This window comes from Myotis myotis, unplaced genomic scaffold, assembly GCF_014108235.1.
Source record: "Myotis myotis isolate mMyoMyo1 unplaced genomic scaffold, mMyoMyo1.p scaffold_m19_p_1, whole genome shotgun sequence".
NCBI classification, from domain to species: domain Eukaryota; kingdom Metazoa; phylum Chordata; class Mammalia; order Chiroptera; family Vespertilionidae; genus Myotis; species Myotis myotis.
The window spans coordinates 130,188,685-130,205,764 of record NW_023416313.1 but is presented as its reverse complement, the minus strand read 5'-3'; the positions used below and the strand labels follow the sequence as shown (position 1 = coordinate 130,205,764).

The 17,080-nt window shown below is 37.9% G+C and overlaps 1 protein-coding gene across 1 annotated transcript in view; it reads right to left on the bottom strand.

The window, feature by feature from the left end:
- ANKRD26 (ankyrin repeat domain 26) overlaps positions 1-17,080 on the bottom strand; it is a 109,806-nt gene that overhangs the window by 24,977 nt on the left and 67,749 nt on the right. Inside the window, 5 exon segments of the mRNA XM_036338112.1 lie at positions 1,068-1,506; positions 1,508-2,013; positions 3,035-3,172; positions 3,708-3,891; positions 5,557-5,770. Coding sequence (XP_036194005.1) covers positions 1,068-1,506; positions 1,508-2,013; positions 3,035-3,172; positions 3,708-3,891; positions 5,557-5,770 — 1,481 coding nt within the window.

Here is a 17,080-nt window from a genome sequence, read left to right as displayed (position 1 = left end):
TGTCTGAAAGAAAAATGGGTATGTAGGTGAATCAAGTGGTGGGACATTCAATATTGCAGAACATTCTCTCTCTTTTTTCTTTTATCAGAGGCTTCAAGTAACTTTAGAGGTCCTTGCATATTCAATCTCCTGCTCAAATCCTTCCAATAGTTTCTATCTTAGAAGAAAAGTGAAGTCATTCCAATGGCCTTGACCTCCCTCCCTGCTACACATAAATCCTGCCACCCCTCACTAGTCTGAATAGAGATACAATGCCAAATGAATAAGTCACAGAAAGCTAAAATTTTCTCTTTGGAGAAACTTATCTCTAAATGATAGTAATTTGGCCTTGAAATGAGAAATATGAGTAAATTACTTGTAAAATATTCAAAGAAAACCGCAAATAGTAGTGGAAAGATTAAATCAAGTATAGTTTTGCTAAAACTCATCATACTTGCCCCAAAATATGATTTAATTAAATAGATACTTCTAAAGAATTGACAGGTCATAAGAATATATTACTTGAGACTGAAACACTTCCAAATTTCATTCAAATTGACATGAATAAAAATAACATTATAACTACTAAAATGTCTAAGAAGCCACTGAAGGAAAGATACTATGCGATATAACATCTACACTTCAGTTCATCTGAGAAATCTGAACTTAACTGTCAAGATAATACATTTAATTGAATCTTAATTTCAAAATGCTAAATTTAGGTATAGCATTTCTATTTATCTGCTTTCCAATGGTATTAAAATATGGTGACAGAAAGATTAAAATTATTATTCTATCAATATAAGACTAAATTATTAATATCAATCTATAAACCTATTAAAAATCTATAACTTAAACTCTTAAAATTTCATGGGCAACACAATGTCTCTACTCAAAACAAAGTACCTCTCAGGTTTAATGTTCATTTGCTGGATACAATGTCTGCTTTTAAGCTGATAGAGCAAACACATATATAATCTACGTATTTTTAAAATATTCAACTAGATTCAACATTTAGCCATCATCAAATATTACTTTGAATTTTCTCTTAGGAAATTTGAAAAATACTTATCTGTCTGGATACTTACATCTCTTTCTGCATTATCATTTTCATACTGATACATTCTTTCTTTTAAATGATGCCATTCATTGATTAACTCCTTATTTCTTTCATTCAGCATAAGACCTTGCTTTTCACTTTCGGCTTGAAATATTTTTATGATATCCTGAATCTGATCTTGGATGTTAATTACTGTCTTTTCTTCTCTGTCAGCTTTGTTGTGAGCCTGATCCAGTTGCTGTCGAAGCAACATATTTTCACTCTGTAGGTGAGATAGCCTCTCCTGTAAGGATTCCTGCTTTCCAATGTCTTTATCCACTTTACCTTGTTCCTTTTGATACATGTGTTCAGTTTCCTCCTTTTGACACTGTTTTTGAATGAGGCCTCTTTCTAAAACCAGTGTCCTTTCTTTGAGAGCATCTCTTGTGTGATGAAGCTCAATTTCTAAGCTATTGCTTTTACTTTCTTTTAGAAAGTTGTTGAGAAAGAATCTCATTGTTATGTTTTAGGTTAGACATATCAGAATTCATTTTGTCACATAAACAAAACCATTCATCTCTTGGTCTCTGGAAAGTAAGTTGTAGGTCTCCTTTTGATGTCTGACAATGTTCAAGATCCTGTACAGCGGTAGCCAGTCTAGACCGGTATGATTCAACTTGTGCTTCCAGTCTTTCTCTGTTTTGTTTTTCATTCTCCAGTTTAGAGTTTAGCATTGTATTCTCAGCTGTCAGAACATCAAGTTGTCCATTATGTTGAAATGCTGTTCTTGTTAATGTTTCCTCATTCAGTTTTATTGTCTTTTGAAGATGGTCATTCTTTTCTTTGACAATTGCAATGTCCTCAAAATATTTTTTTCCCATTTCCTGGTTCTGATTTTCTACTGTGTCTATTTCCAGTCTTAGCTTGGCATTTTCATCCCGCAACATGCAATTTTCATGCAACAAAGTTTTTTCTTTTTCATAATTATCAGAAACCTAAGTAATACAAAGAAGACTTTAAGCTAACACTCATTGAAATGACATATCATGATATCTTCTGAAATTAAAGGGTAACCTATATGTTTATATAATTAAAAAGGTTGCAATAAGTGGATACCCACTAGAAAAAATGGAGTTGGATCCAAATCTCTAAATTTATATAATTCCCCAAAGTTCAAAAATTTAATATATTATGATGAATCCATAAAAGTGAAAGAGGAATCATAAGAGAATTTTTAAGCGTCTCAAAATTAGAAAGGTCTTTCTCTGAATTATCACAAACCCTGAAGGCATAAAACAAAAGATTAATAAATCTGATTACATTTAAAAATTGAGTGCATGGTCTCAGCCCTGGCAGTGTGGCTCAGTTGGTTGGAGTATCATCCCATGGACCAAAGGGTCTCAGATCCAATCCCCAGTCAGGTCTTGTGCAGGAAGCAACCAATCAATGTTTCTCTTCACATTGATGTCTCTGTCTCTCTGTCTCTCTCTCCTTTGTTCTCTCTCTAAAACCTATTTTAAAAACTTAAACAAACAAGAAACAGAAAGAAAAGGTTCATAGGATTTATATTAGCAGGTGGAAATCTTTAAAATAAAATAAAATAAATAAATATTGACTGTACACGCTGAATATACAGCTACCCCACAGTAAGAATATTAACCCTGCATATATTAGGACAGATTAAATTTCCTATAATTCTTTTTTTCCTGAGAATAATCCATATACTACTTTTCTAATACTTTCATAGTCAGTTATAAGAACTACATCTACTAATAACTGATCATCTAGGCATTGTCCTAAGCACTTGTACATATATCACTGAACTCATTCATTTATCACAATCTTGAATGGAGAGGTTAAAAAGACAAGCAAATTTAGGATTTTGTGTATTGTGCACAAACACAGAGATATGCTTTTAAAATCCTCTATACTTTCCATTATATACAGTATTGGTTTTTTAAACATATGCACACAAATATATGTACAAGAGCATTTGAAAATTACTAAACAAAATACCTCAGAAGTCATTTTCTTATGAGCTATTTCTATTTCCTTTTCTTTGCATAGGTGATTGGTCAGAATTCCATCTTGTAATATTCTGGCATTCTGTTCTCGAGAAAGTTGCCTCTGAATGTCATTTCGTTCTTCTACAACCTAGAGACACATTTCATTAGGTTTTTGCACTCATACCATTAAGAAGTTATAAGCTTAAGAGCAGAACCTTTAAAAATCTGTTCAAAGAAGATAGCCTTTTTAAACACAAGGATCTTACCTCCCATGAAAAACTCAAATCTTAACTTAAATCACAGCTAACTTGTTAAAGAGCAAAAAAAAAAAAAAACAGTGCTGTGAAATGTCTTTACGAGACATTTGACTTCTATCACGGTCTCAAGGCAACTTAGCCTGCATGTTAAACATTTTAAAAAGCCAAAATTAGTATTTATGTTAATGGTTAAACTCAATTTACCTTCCATTTCTTCATTTAGAAAAGATAAACATAGCATTTATTAGATGTCAAGAGTTGCAATAAATTGATAGTTTTAATTATATGTGTCATAGTTCATATTTTAAATGAGATAACATTTTTTAATTGTTTTAAACTTAAATAATATAAATTAAACCAAAGGGACATTATAAACATTGATGAAATACTATAAGAAATAAGAAATTTTACCAAAGATAAATTTACCTGATTTAAATTCTTTCTTATAATTTTCAATTCCATCTCTAGTGTTCTAAGAGTGGTTTCAAGTTGTTGGTTCACTTCAACTTCTTTAATATATTGCTCTTCTTTATTTCTTAACTGCTCCCTAATTTTATCATATAACAAATCAGTATTTCTTCTCTTCTCTTTTTCTTCTTTTAAGGTAAATCTGCAGTTAAATACACTTATCTTAAAATTCATTTTATTAGAAAATAAAATGTCCATTTTAAATATTTTATTGATTTTTTACAGAGCAGAAGGGAGAAGGATAGAGAATTAGAAACATCATCGATGAGAGAGAAACATCGAAAAATGTCCATTTTATAACATGGTTGTACATATGTTGGTTTATTACCCTAATTAAATTTCTATGTTCTTGCATGTTTTTATTTCTCATTTAAATCTCTTCTAAAAGTTATATATACCTGAAAGGCAGCAATGAGAAAACATTCTTCTACTTAGTAAGCTTTAGTCAATAGTAACTCTGGTAAATAATATAGGAAAGGAAATTTGAAATTATTCAGTGAATGTAAAGTTGATATTAGCCTATTTCCGCAGTCATAATTACTCTTCCATTAGGAAAAATAACTTAGTTACTAATTAGAAGGAGCAGTTGTTTACAAACAAGTTTATAAATTGACTAGAAATAAAATTTCAGCTTGACAAAATATATAGGTACCCCTAAAATGATTTACAGTGAAAGTCAGCATCTGCAGATGTCTTTTACAGAAGACATCCACTGACTACTGTACTCTAAGACTAGTCTAGGAGTCTATTATCTGTTACTCTATACTTTTTGTTGTTTTTTTTTTTAGAAGACTTTCTTCTTTGCCAAGGATATGCTTACTGATTTAAAAGAGAGGGGGGGAGAGAGAGAGAGAGAGAGAGAGAGAGAGAGAAAGAGAGAGAGAGAGAGAGAGAGAAACATCATTGTGAGGAAGAACACTGATCGGTTGCCCTAACCGGGGGTTAAAACCCACAACCTAGGTATGTGCCTTGACCAGGAATTGAACCCACAACCTTTAGGTGTATGGGACGATGCTCCAACCAACTGAGCCACACCTTCTCTTGTTGGTCATTATTTACTTTATAGTTCACTTTAAAATCCTTATTAGAACAAAATAGAATTCATATTAAGTCAACAATAAAGAGTAATACATGCTTTCAGTATGGCCCTTTTAATTAATTTTATCTATGTATAAGATGTTGAATAAAGTAATCAGTCATCACTTTCTATTTTACTTTTCATTTCATGCATATATTACAACTAAAACTGCATCAGTTTTTTTTTAATTTTCTGTCTTGATAAAAGTGATCATTTAATAACTCTTTTGGTGGGAATGTAAATTAGTACAAATTACCTTGATAACAATTTAGAAATATGAATAAAAATCTTTTTTAAAAGTTCTTACATGTAACCAAATAATAATACTCTATTAAATAATTTACTATTAAATAATTTATTCAGAGTATATAATAAAAAAATGTAGAAACAAACATATATGAGACATTCCTGGAAGCATTAATTATAATACACAATAATGAAAAACAATGAAAATTCAATTTATTAAATAAATAATGAGGTTTCCATTTGGTGAACTTTTATATGGTCATTCAAATGATATATAAAAATATACATTAACTTATTACTAGAAGTATGCACTATTAAAAATTGCTATATTATTTCCAAAAATGTCATACTCCATACCACTAAAGAAATGTTCTTCCCTATAAAATCTTAGAAGGTAAGAAGGCAGTTACAAAACTTCTCCTACATATATGTAGAATAAAAGTAAATATTCAAATATTTCTTTAAAACCAAATTATTCAATACCTCAAATTGCAGAGTTCTTGTTCCCATTCCACCTTTTGATGCTCTAATTGTGTTTTCATTTCTTTTGTTTCTGATAGTTCCTTCTGCAGTCCACTAATCCTCTTTTCCATTTTTTTAATTTTTCCAGTAAGCATTTCACAGTGATTTTTTCTAAGTTCTATTAATCGTTCATATGAAAGAACTGCATCCTGGATTTTCAATAAGCTAATAGAATCTGCATAAGAAAGAAAACAAAAATAGAAAGATATATGAATTATTTTTGTGTATAAAGAACTGTGCATATTCACATTCATTCATACATTGAAGGGGACCTATCCTGTGGAAGACTAAGCTCTGCACATAAAACAGACAAAACCCCTGGCTCTTATTTAGCTTAAAGTCTAACAGCGGAGAAAGACAAATAAAATGATCATCACAAATCAGATAGATACCTAGAAAACAGAGTTCTATGGTCACATAACAGAACTTGATCTAGACTGGGCCCAGGGAAGATTTCCCCATGAGTGGATGGCTACATTGACAAAGGCAAGATGAGCAGGAAGCCGTCAGATAAAGGAAGAAGGAGAGTATACTCTACAGCACATGCAAAAGTTCTATGCAATCTGTCTCTAGCAAGATGGAGTAACAGGTACTGATTTACCTTCCTACCTGAAATGAGCCAAAATGAAACAGACAAAACACATTAAAAACTTATTTGCAAGACAATGGAATTCAGGCAATGAAGGGCAATGATTCCTGAAACAAATGAAGTGAGCCTAACGAATGTCCCAGCTCACTGCCTTGAGAGAATTTCCAGGCCACAACGCAGGGAGAAGGAACTGAGGTAGAGTCCACCAGACTCCTTGACTTAGGTGATGAAGCTGATGGTCTGGTAAAACAACGGCAAGTAGAGATCACAGGTCTAGACCCTGGGGAAGAGGGAGCGGAACAGAAAAACCCTGGAGATCTGCAGAGGGTACTCAGCTGAGTAATGCATAATGCATACTTGTGAGGAAATCACTTGAGACCAGGGAAAACAAACATCTGAAAAGAGTAGAGGAAACAGTGCCTGGTACTCACTCAGCACCAGGAATACTGTCTTCCCATTAGCCAGGCTGAAAAGCTCATAACTCTCAGGACAATGAATAGAGCAGGCAGAAAGGACTCTCCTTAGTAGTGGGGAATAATTAGTCCCTGGCCAAGCACTGCTCTGGATTCACCTAACAAATCATAAGAGTGAGACCAAAAAGAATCAAACTGTTTTTAAGTAACTCAACTATATAACAAAACAAGCTAAAAAAATATATAGGTAGAGGCATGAAACCGATGTTCTAAAACTCAAATAGCACTTACAGAAATGCAAATTATGCCTGATATAAAAAATACACTGGGTGGGAATAAATGCATATTAGAAATCACAAAATAAAAGATTAGTAACTTTCACATCAGTGAAATATGAGAAAACTTAAATGGCTAATGTAGCATAAAGAAGCAGGAGGAAGAGACAGAAAATATTTGAAGAAACAATGGCCAAAAACTTTCTAGACTTAATGAAAAATATAATCACACAGATCCAGGACAGATCTGGGTTGCAGAGAAGAAATGAAAGTAAATTACTATATTTTTATTATATTACATATGATGTACTATAATATTACTTGTACAATATGATCACTTAAAATCATTTACCATAAACCAGTCCTAAACCTACCACTATAATAGCAACAGTTATCGCTAATAAGCCAAAAGAAATACAGTGGGGACTTGACTTACGAGTGTCCTGACTAATGAGTTTTTCGAGATACGAGCCATCTCTTGGCCAATTTTTTGCTTTGAGTTGCGAGCTAAAATTCGGGTACAAGCCAGCTTCAGATACCCCACCGCTAGTTGGAGCAGCAAACGTCACAGTGAACGCCACAACATCAGCCCAGCATCATGTGTCTCACTCGTTCACTTTTTGATTTGACATACGAGTAATTTGAGTTATGAGCTCCATCACGGAATGAATTAAACTCGTAATTCAAGCCCCACTGTACTACTAAATTATAAAAATTACTTGATGAATATAAAAGACAGAAAAAGATGAAAACAGGAAAAAGAGATGTAACCAAAAAAAAAAAAATCAAACACATGAATGACAAATTCAAATCTATTACTAGTATATTAACAACCACATTAAATGAAAACTGTCTAAAAACCTCAATTAATAGACAGATTGTCCAACTGGATAAAAAACTAAGACCCAACTACATGCCACCTGTCAGAAATGGACTTTAAACATAAAGACACAATTTTTTTAAAAGCATAGAAATAAGATAAATAACATTAACACCTGGTAAAAGAAGGCTGAGGTAAGTGACTATCTTAACATTAAAGGTCACTGCATAATGATAATAAGCAGCATAACAATCCTAAATGATCATGCACTTAATAACAGTTTCAAAATACATGAAGTATAAATGGATACAACTCAAAGAAAAATAGAAAACTTCACAATTATAGTCTGAGATTTTAAAAAATTTATTTATTGTTGACACTATTACAGATGATCCTAATTTTATCCCCCGTTACCGCCCTCTTCCTAGCCCCCATACCCCCTCCCTCTGGCCATCACCACACTGTTTGTGTCCATGGGCTATGTATATATGATCTTTAGCTAATCTCTTCAGCTCCTTTCATCTGTTCTCCCCCACCCCACCTCCCCTAACCAATGTCACTCTGTTCCATGTATCCATACTTCTGATTCTATTTTGTTCATTAGTTTATTTTGTTCATTAGGTTCCACATATAAATGAGATCATATGATATTTGTCTTTTCTCTGTCTGGCTTATTGCATTTAGCACAGTAATAATCTCCAGGTCCATCCATAATGTCGCTAAAAGTAAGAGATCCTTCTTTTTCATAGCCATGTAGTATTCCATTGTATAAATGTACCACATCATTTTTATCTACTCATCCACTAATGGGCACTTGGGCTATTTCCATATCTTGGGTATTGTAAATACCACTGCTACAAACACTAGGGTGCATATATTCTTTCTGATTGGTGTTTTGGCATCCTTAGAATATATTCCCAGAAGTGGGATCACTGAGTCAAATGGCAATTCCATACCTAATTTTTTGAGGAAACTACATATTGTTTTCCATAATGGCTGCACCAGTCTGCATTCCCACCAAAAATACACAAAGGTTTCTTTTTCTATACATCCTTGCACGCACTGTTGTTGTTGATTTACTGATGGTAGCCATTCTGACAGGCTTGAGGTGATATTTCATTGTAGTTTTAATTTGCATTTCTCTGATGATTAGTGACGTTGAGCATTTTTTCATATGTCTATTGACCATCTGTATGTTTGAGATTTTAATACCACTCACTTTAAGTCATAGAACAAGTAGACAGAAAATCATCTCAAGTATTCATGGAATACTTAAAACAGACTATATTCTGAGTCATAAAATAAATCTTAATAAAAAGTCAGTCAAAAAGATTTGAGTCATACAATGTATGTACCCTGGCCACAAAGCAGTAGGATTGAAAATCTAAAACAAAAATAACTCTGGAAAATATTCAAATATTTGGAAACTAAGTAACATACATATAAATCGCTGCTGGGTCAAAATAGTAATGAAGATTTTTTTTGTGGGGGAGGGAAAATGGAGACCAAATAGGCAGACCTTTCAGGCACCTCATCCCAGGGCCAGGCTGTAAATACAACTAAATTGGAGAACATTCACCTGGAATTTCCAACTGTGGTCCAGCTGAGGGAGTGACTTATATCAAGGCAGGACAGAAAATACCTGGAGAATGGTAGGAAGGGCAAGATCATGAGAGGTGGAGAGCCCAGAGAGGAGGGACCTGAGTTATGGGAGAACTGTTCTGGGACACAGGCAGGGCTCCACACACCCATCTGTGGTGAGCTTCCTGGCAGGTGGAGGCGGAGACCTGACACATGGTACTCCCAAACAGCAGCATGACCTGCAGCACCTGTATCATCCAAGCAGCTGCAAAAGGTAGCAGGACTTCTGGCGGCAGTGGAGTCTAGACCGGGCAGACCAGAGCCAGTGGAGGAGATAGTCGCAGTTTCAACTGCCTTTTTTTTAATCATTATTATCTCTAAACCCAGAGCATGGGGTGGAGGGGTTGGGGTAAGCAGTGCAGAGAGACTTGGAAAAGCAGTAACTAAGAGTTCTGCATTGGGTCATTCATACGCTTCCAAACCGAAACAGCCATTTTCCCTGGGGGGAGCTACCTCCTCCCAACAGCTAGAGGACAGGTAAAAGGGGGGGGGGGGGACCCACCCTAGGTGATACAGCCTGCCACACCCTGCATTTTGAGCTTTACTGAGGAAACAAAGGCCGAGGTCAAGCTTATGGGTCTGAACAGTCTCAGGGAACCCTCAGTGACCGGAGTGGAGGAGAGGCCATCAGCCCCACTATTCTAGGAACCAGACTGATAAACAGTACAGGGTCCCAGCTGACCTCATTGGTTTCCATACAAGGATCTCTGTCCAGCCAAAGGCAGAGTAATATTTTGGGCCATTTGTGGAGGAGTAGCTCTGGGACAGAAAAAAACGCCCCCATCATATTCCCTGAACGTGAAATAGCACCAATCCCACCTAAAGTCCTATCAGAAACAGACTCTTGAGTGATGAAGATTAACAGCTGGCAGATAGGCAAAGAGGGCAGATTGGCCCCTCCTGTTTGCAGCCAAGGCCTGTGGAGACAGACAGAAGCAATGGACCAGTGGAGCAGTTGGAGTTTCAATCAGGGTGCTAAAGGCCAAAAGATAGTTCCTGACAGTGGTTAGCACCTAAGTACCTAAGAGAAAGCCCAGAATTGGCAGACAAAAGAATGGGGACTAAGCTACTTCCCATGGGGCAGTAAAACTCAGCTGAAGCAAACGAACTCAGTTCACTTCACATTTTTTTAAAATACCTTTTTCTTCCTCTTTTCCCTTTTTTTCCTTCTGTTTTTTGTTTTCCTTTTTCTTTTTCCTTTCTTCCTCCTTTTTTAAACTGATCTTATTTATCTGTCTACTTTATTAATCTGTTATTATTCTAGTCTCTGTTTTGTTCACATATCTAATTTCCTCTTCTCTGTTCCTTTCCTCTTTCCCTTTCTCTTTCCTTTTTTCCCTTTGCTACTCAATTTTTTTATTTCTTTTTTCTCTCTTCTCTTTCTCTTTTCTTCTCCTAATTTCTTAACTTCACTTCCTAAATTTAGACCTATCTGGTTTCTCCTCTATACTCCTTTTCAAAATTTTTTTTCTTGTCTTCTCATTTCTTTTCTCCCTCTGTTATTCTAAACCATGGTCCTTCTCCTATTCCTCTAACTCCTTAACCTTATTTTCTTTATTTAAGTCCTGCATCTACAGATTCTGTCTACTCTGCCCCCTCCTTGCTGGGTGTGTTTTGTTCATGCTTTTTGGTTTGTTTGTCTGTTTTGTTGTGTTTTCTCCCCATATCTTTTCTTTCTTTTTTTCTATCATACTTATACTCTTTCCAAATTCTCTTTTCTCTGGTGGTCACTTTTGTTGGGGCCATAAGGGTCTTGTGTACAGTCTTGTTCTGTTTCTTCTGTGTCATGTCTTGTATTGTTGTATTTTGTGCTGTTCAGTCAGCACCTCTACAACAATGGCTGGCATGATATAGTAGGGAGTGAACCACATAATCATACACCCTGATTGGAGACTTCATCCATGAATGGGACAATAGCAAATTCAAAACCCAACTACAACAGGAGAACCCAAATTCACAAGTACAGGGCCTCCCTAGAATACCCAGCTCAGGAGACCTGAGAAACTGCACCACTGGATCCCACAAAACATCTACTACATAAAATAAATTTGAGTGGAATAGCAATTTGATCTAATATATAGAAACAATTTGAGTAGCATAGCAATTTGATCTTATACAGAAACAAATACAAAGAAACAGCAAAAATGGGGAGACAAAGAAACAACCCCCAAATGAAAGGAAAGGAGAAATCACTAGAAATGGAACTAAATGAAACAGAGGCAAGTAATTTGTCAGAGAAAGAATTCAGAGTAATGGTTATAAGGATGCTCAAATGTCTGGATGACAAATAAACATAAACCAGTGAGAATTATAAGGAGCTGAATGAGAAATACACCACCATGAGTAAGAATCAAGAGGAAATGAAGAATGGCATAGCTGTAATAAAGGATACCATGAAAGGTTTCAATAGTAGATTAGAAGACTGAATCAGTGAGTTAGAAGACAAGGTAGAAAAAAAACAAAAACACCCATTCAGAGCAACTGGAAACAAAAATTAAAAAGCAGGAGGAGAATCTAAGGAAACTTTGAGACACCATGAAATGAAACAACATCTACATAATAGTGGTCCCAGAAGGAGAGGAACCTGAGCAAAGAATAGAAACTAGTTAGAAGAAATGACAGAAAACTTCCCTGACTTTGGGAAGAAACAAGTCACACAAGTCCAGGAAGCACAAAACGTCCCAAACAAGATGAACGCAAAAAGACCTACACCAAGATGCATGATAATTAAATTAGCAAATGTAAAAGACAAAGAAGGAATATTAAAGGCTGCCAGAGAAAGACAGAAAGTTATCTACAAGGGATCTTCTATTAGACTATCAGATAATTTCTCAACAGAAACACATCAGGCAAGAATAGAATGAAAGTGATGAAAAGCAAGGAACTGAATCCAAGAATATTCTATCCGGCAAGGCTATCATTCAAAATTGAAGGTGAATTAGGAGCGATGCAGAGAAAAAAAACTAAGAGAGGTTATTACCACCAAACCAACAATGCATGAAATGCTAAAGGGACTGCTGCAAAAAGAAGAAATAGAAAGGGAGGAAGGAACACAGGCATAAAGAATAAAAATGGTAATAAGTACCTATCAATAATAACCTTAAATGTAAAGGAATTACATGCTCCAGTCAAAGAACATAGGGTAGTAAATGGATAAGAAAACCCATATATATATTGTCTACAAGAGACCAATCTCAGAACAAAGGGCTCATACTACTATTTGTGGCAACATAGATGGACCTTGAGAAGACTATGCTAAGCAAAGTAAGTCAGAAAAAGCTAAGAACCACATGATTTCACTCATGTGTGTTATAAAACTGAAACTCATAGACACAGACAACAGCATGGTGGTTACCAGAGGGAATGGGTTGGGGTAGTAAAAGGTAAAGGGGGCCTAATATATGGTGATGGAAGACGATTTGACTTTGGGTGGTGGGCACACACTGCAATATAGATTATGTATCATAGGAATGTACCCTTGAAACCTATATGATCTTATTAACCAATGTCACCCCAATAAAATTAATTTTAAAAGAAACAAAAAACAGTAATGAAAGCCCTGGCTGGGTAGATTAGTTTGTTTGAGTGTTGTCCTGATGCAATCCCCAGTCAGGGCACATAAAAGAATGAACCAATGAATGAATAATTGGAATAACAAATCGAAGTTTTCTTTCTCTCCCTTCCACTCTCTCTAAAAACCAATTAAAAAAAAAAAAAGGTAATGAAAGAGAAATTAGAAAAAATTTGAACTAAATTGCAATGAAAAACAAAACATTAGATTTTGTGGAAGGCTTCTACAATAATATTTATATAAAAATTTTAGCAATGAATGTCCATATTACAAATGAAGGAAGATCTCAAATTATGACCTTGGCTTACACCTTAAGAAACTAGAAACAGAAGAGTAAATTAAACTCAAAGCAAACAGAAGAAAGGAAATAATAAGCATCTATGGGGATCCCTGTTCGAGGCATCAGATATGGGGGGAATGGCGTTCTCTCTTCTTGTGACCAGAGCAGAAGAGAGAACTCGGAGGTTGCTGAAATCTTGAATTGAACGCGACGAGGTTTTAAGAAAAATTGAATAAAACAAGACTGAGACAGAAATAGAGGAAAGCTGGGACTGGGTGTGGCGTCTGCTCTCTGATAGATGAACAGGGCCTAGAACCAGCACAGCAACTTTTATTTATAGCCAATTACCAGGAAGTTTTACTAAGGGTAAATAAAAGGGGGATGTGTGCGTTCTTGTAGCTTCCTGGTAAATAGTCACCTCCAGGTGGATCCGAATCGCATTCTTTCCTGGTACTTGACTAGATTTAGATAAGAACGCTTTTCCTGGCACCTGGCTTTGAAGGTCAACTGAGGCATTCCCACCTCTTGGTTGGATATACCCCCAAGATAAGGTTCTGCCTTCATCATGGGTTCAGTCAACATGAATTTAAAAGAAAGCCAGTGCCTTCCCTGGCAGAGGGCCTTCCACAGTAAATTAAACTCAAAGCAAACATAAGAAAGGGAATAATAAGCATCAAAGACTAAATCAATGAGGAAAAAACAATTAAAAAAGGAAAGAAGTCAATGAAACCAAGTGCTTTCTGAGGATCAGTAAAAGTAATAAACCTTCAGCTACTAGACTGATAAAGAAAAAGAGAGAAGATACAAGTTACCAATATCAGAAATCATATGACATTGCTACAGATCAGGGGTCCTCAAACTTTTTAAACAGGGGGCCAGTTCACTGTCCCTCAGACCGTTGGAGGGCCGGACTATAGTTTAAAAAAAAAACAAAACTATAGCCAAAGCCAGTTTGGCTCAGTGGATAGAGCGTTGGCTTGCGGACTGAAAGGTCCCAGGTTCGATTCCGGTCAAGGGCATGTACCTGGGTTGCGGGCACATCCCCAGTAGGAGATGTGCAGGAGGCAGCTGATCGATGTTTCTCTCTCATCGATGTTTCTAACTCTCCATCTCTCTCCCTTTCTCTCTGTAAAAAATCAATAAAATATATTTAAAATAAATAAATAAAGATAAAATAAATTAAAAAAAAACTATGAAAAAATTCCTATGCACACTGCACATATCTTATTTTGATGTAAAAAAACAAAACGGAAACAAATACAATATTTGTATTTGCATGTGGCCCGCGGGCCATAGTTTGAGGACCCCTGCTACAGATATTAAAAGAATAACAGAGTAATATAAAATTTATGTAAATAAATATGAGGACTCAGATAAAGTGGGTCAATTCCTTGAAAAACAGAAATTACTGTAGCTCAATCAAGAAAGAACAGGTAAAAGAACCTAAAGTCCTGTTAAAGACCTTTCCAAAAAGGAAATTCCAGAACTAAATGCTATATGGTGAATTTTACCAAACATTTTGGAAAAAAATAATACCAATTCCACACAAACTCTCTCAAAAAATGAAGAGTAGAAATATGCCCCAACTTATTCCCTAGTACCCTGAAACCAAAACCAGACAAATATATTATAAGAATGAAAACTATGTCATGAGCATGGAGGTAAAAATTCTGAACAAAACATAGCAAATCAAATTCAACAACAGATTAAAATAACAATTTGTCAGGACCAGATAGGGTTTATCCCAAAAATGCAGGGTAAGTTTAACATTCAAAATTCAATTAGGATAAAGGGGCCAAATATACGCTGATGGAAGTAGACTTTGAGTGCAAAGCGCACAATACAGTATACAGATGTATTGTAATGTTGTACACCTGAATTTCATATTATGTTACTAACCAATATTAACTCAATAAATTTAAGTAAAAAAAGATCTTTCCATATCAGCACCAAATTTTTTTTTTAATTAAAAGATAAAAACAAATCCTATAATCACAGGAAGGGAAATTTTCAGTGGGAGTGGGACGTGAATCTTTAGCTACCTCATATATTATGCACATCTCTGACATCCTATCTAATAAAAGAGAAACATGGTAATTGCCGTATGACCGTTACCCTTCCCACTGGCTAATCAGGGCGATATGCAAATTAACTGCCAGCCAAGATGGCGGCTGGCAGCCAGGCAGCTTGAAACTAACATGAGGCTTGCTTGCTTTAGTGACGGAGGACTCCAAGGTTCCCCGCCTGCTACTGCAGGCCTCTGAGCTGGCAGTTTGAAACATAGTTACAAAAATAGAAGCTAAACAAAACCCCAGAAACCAGCTTTCAGCTAGCCAGGATCTCAGACCTGGAGTTGATACAGAGTTTCGATTGTAGAACCTAGACAAACCAGATACCTGCTTTCAGGAGCGGAGGCCTAAGAGCTGGAGCCTCAGAGCTAAAGCTGGCTCAGAATAAAAGAAAAAAAGAAAAAAAGGAGCAGTTGGGAGCTTCAGTCCCAGCCTGAAAACAGCCCTCAGCCCTTCACCCAGACTGGCCAGGCACCCCAGTGGGGACCCCCACCCTGAAGGGTGTGTGACCAGCTGCAAACAGCCATCATCCCCTCATCCAGGCTGGCCAGGCACCCCAGTGGGGACCTCCACCCTGATCCAGGACACCCTTCAGGGCAAACCAGCTAGCCCCCACCCATGCACCAGGCCTCTATTCTATATAGTAAAAGGGTAATATGCCTCCCAGCACCGGGATCAGCGAAGCTGAGAGGCCTCCTGGCACCGGGATCAGCATGACAGGGGGCAGCGCCCAAACCCCCTGATCGCCCTGTGGCTCTGTGTGTGACAGGGGGCGGGGCCACAACCTCCCTATCGGCCCTGCTCTGTTCGTGACAGGGGAAGGCGCCCCAACCCCCTGATCAGCCCTGCTCTGTGCCTGGTATGGGGGAGCTCCCCAACCCCCTGATCGCCCTGCGGCTCTGTGTGTGACAGGGTGCAGTGCCCCAACCCCCCCACCCCACAGGCCCTGCTCTGTGTGTGACGGGGTAGAGCCATAACCTCCCCATTGGCCCTTCCCTGAGTGTGAGAGTGGCGACGCCCCAACCCCTGATCGGCCCTGCTCTGTGGGTGATATAGTGCAGCGCCCCAACCCCCCCACCCCATGGGCCCTGCTCTGTGTGTGATGGGGTAGAGCCATAACCTCCCCATCGGCCCTGCCCTGAGTGTGACAGTGGCGGCGCCCCAACCCCGATCGGCCCTGCTCTGTGGGTAATAGAGGGCGGCGCCCCAACCCCTTGATCCGCCCTGCTCTGTGCGTGACGGGGGGAGCTCCCCAACCCCCGGAAGGGCCCTGCTCTGTGCGTGACAGGGGGGAGCTCCCCAACCCCCGATCAGCCCTGCTCTGTGAGTGACAGGGGGCAGCGCCCCAACCCCCTGATTGGCCCTGCCCTGTGCGTGACAGGGGGTGGCGCCGCAACCTCCCCATCGACCCTGCCTTGAGTGTGACAAGGGGTGGTGCCCCAACCCCCCAATCAGCTCTACCCTGAGTGTGACTGAGGGTGGCATTGCAACCTCCCAATCTGCCCTGCTCTGTGCATGACAGGGGGTGGCGCCCCAATTCCCCAATCGGCCCTGCTCTGAGCCAGACCAGGGGCTGCACCTAAGGATTAGGCCTGCCTTCTGCCACCCGGGAGCAGGCCTAAGCCAGCAGGTCGTTATCTCCTGAGGGGTCCCAGACTGCCAGAGGGCACAGGCCGGGCTGAGGAACCCCCCCTTCCCCCCCCCCCCAGTGCACAAATTTTTGTGCACCGGGCCTCTAGTCTAATATATAAAAGGCTAAGTGTCTGTCCTTCCTTCCGACTGGTAGCTACGATGTGCAATGACCACCAGGGTGCAGATGCTCCAACC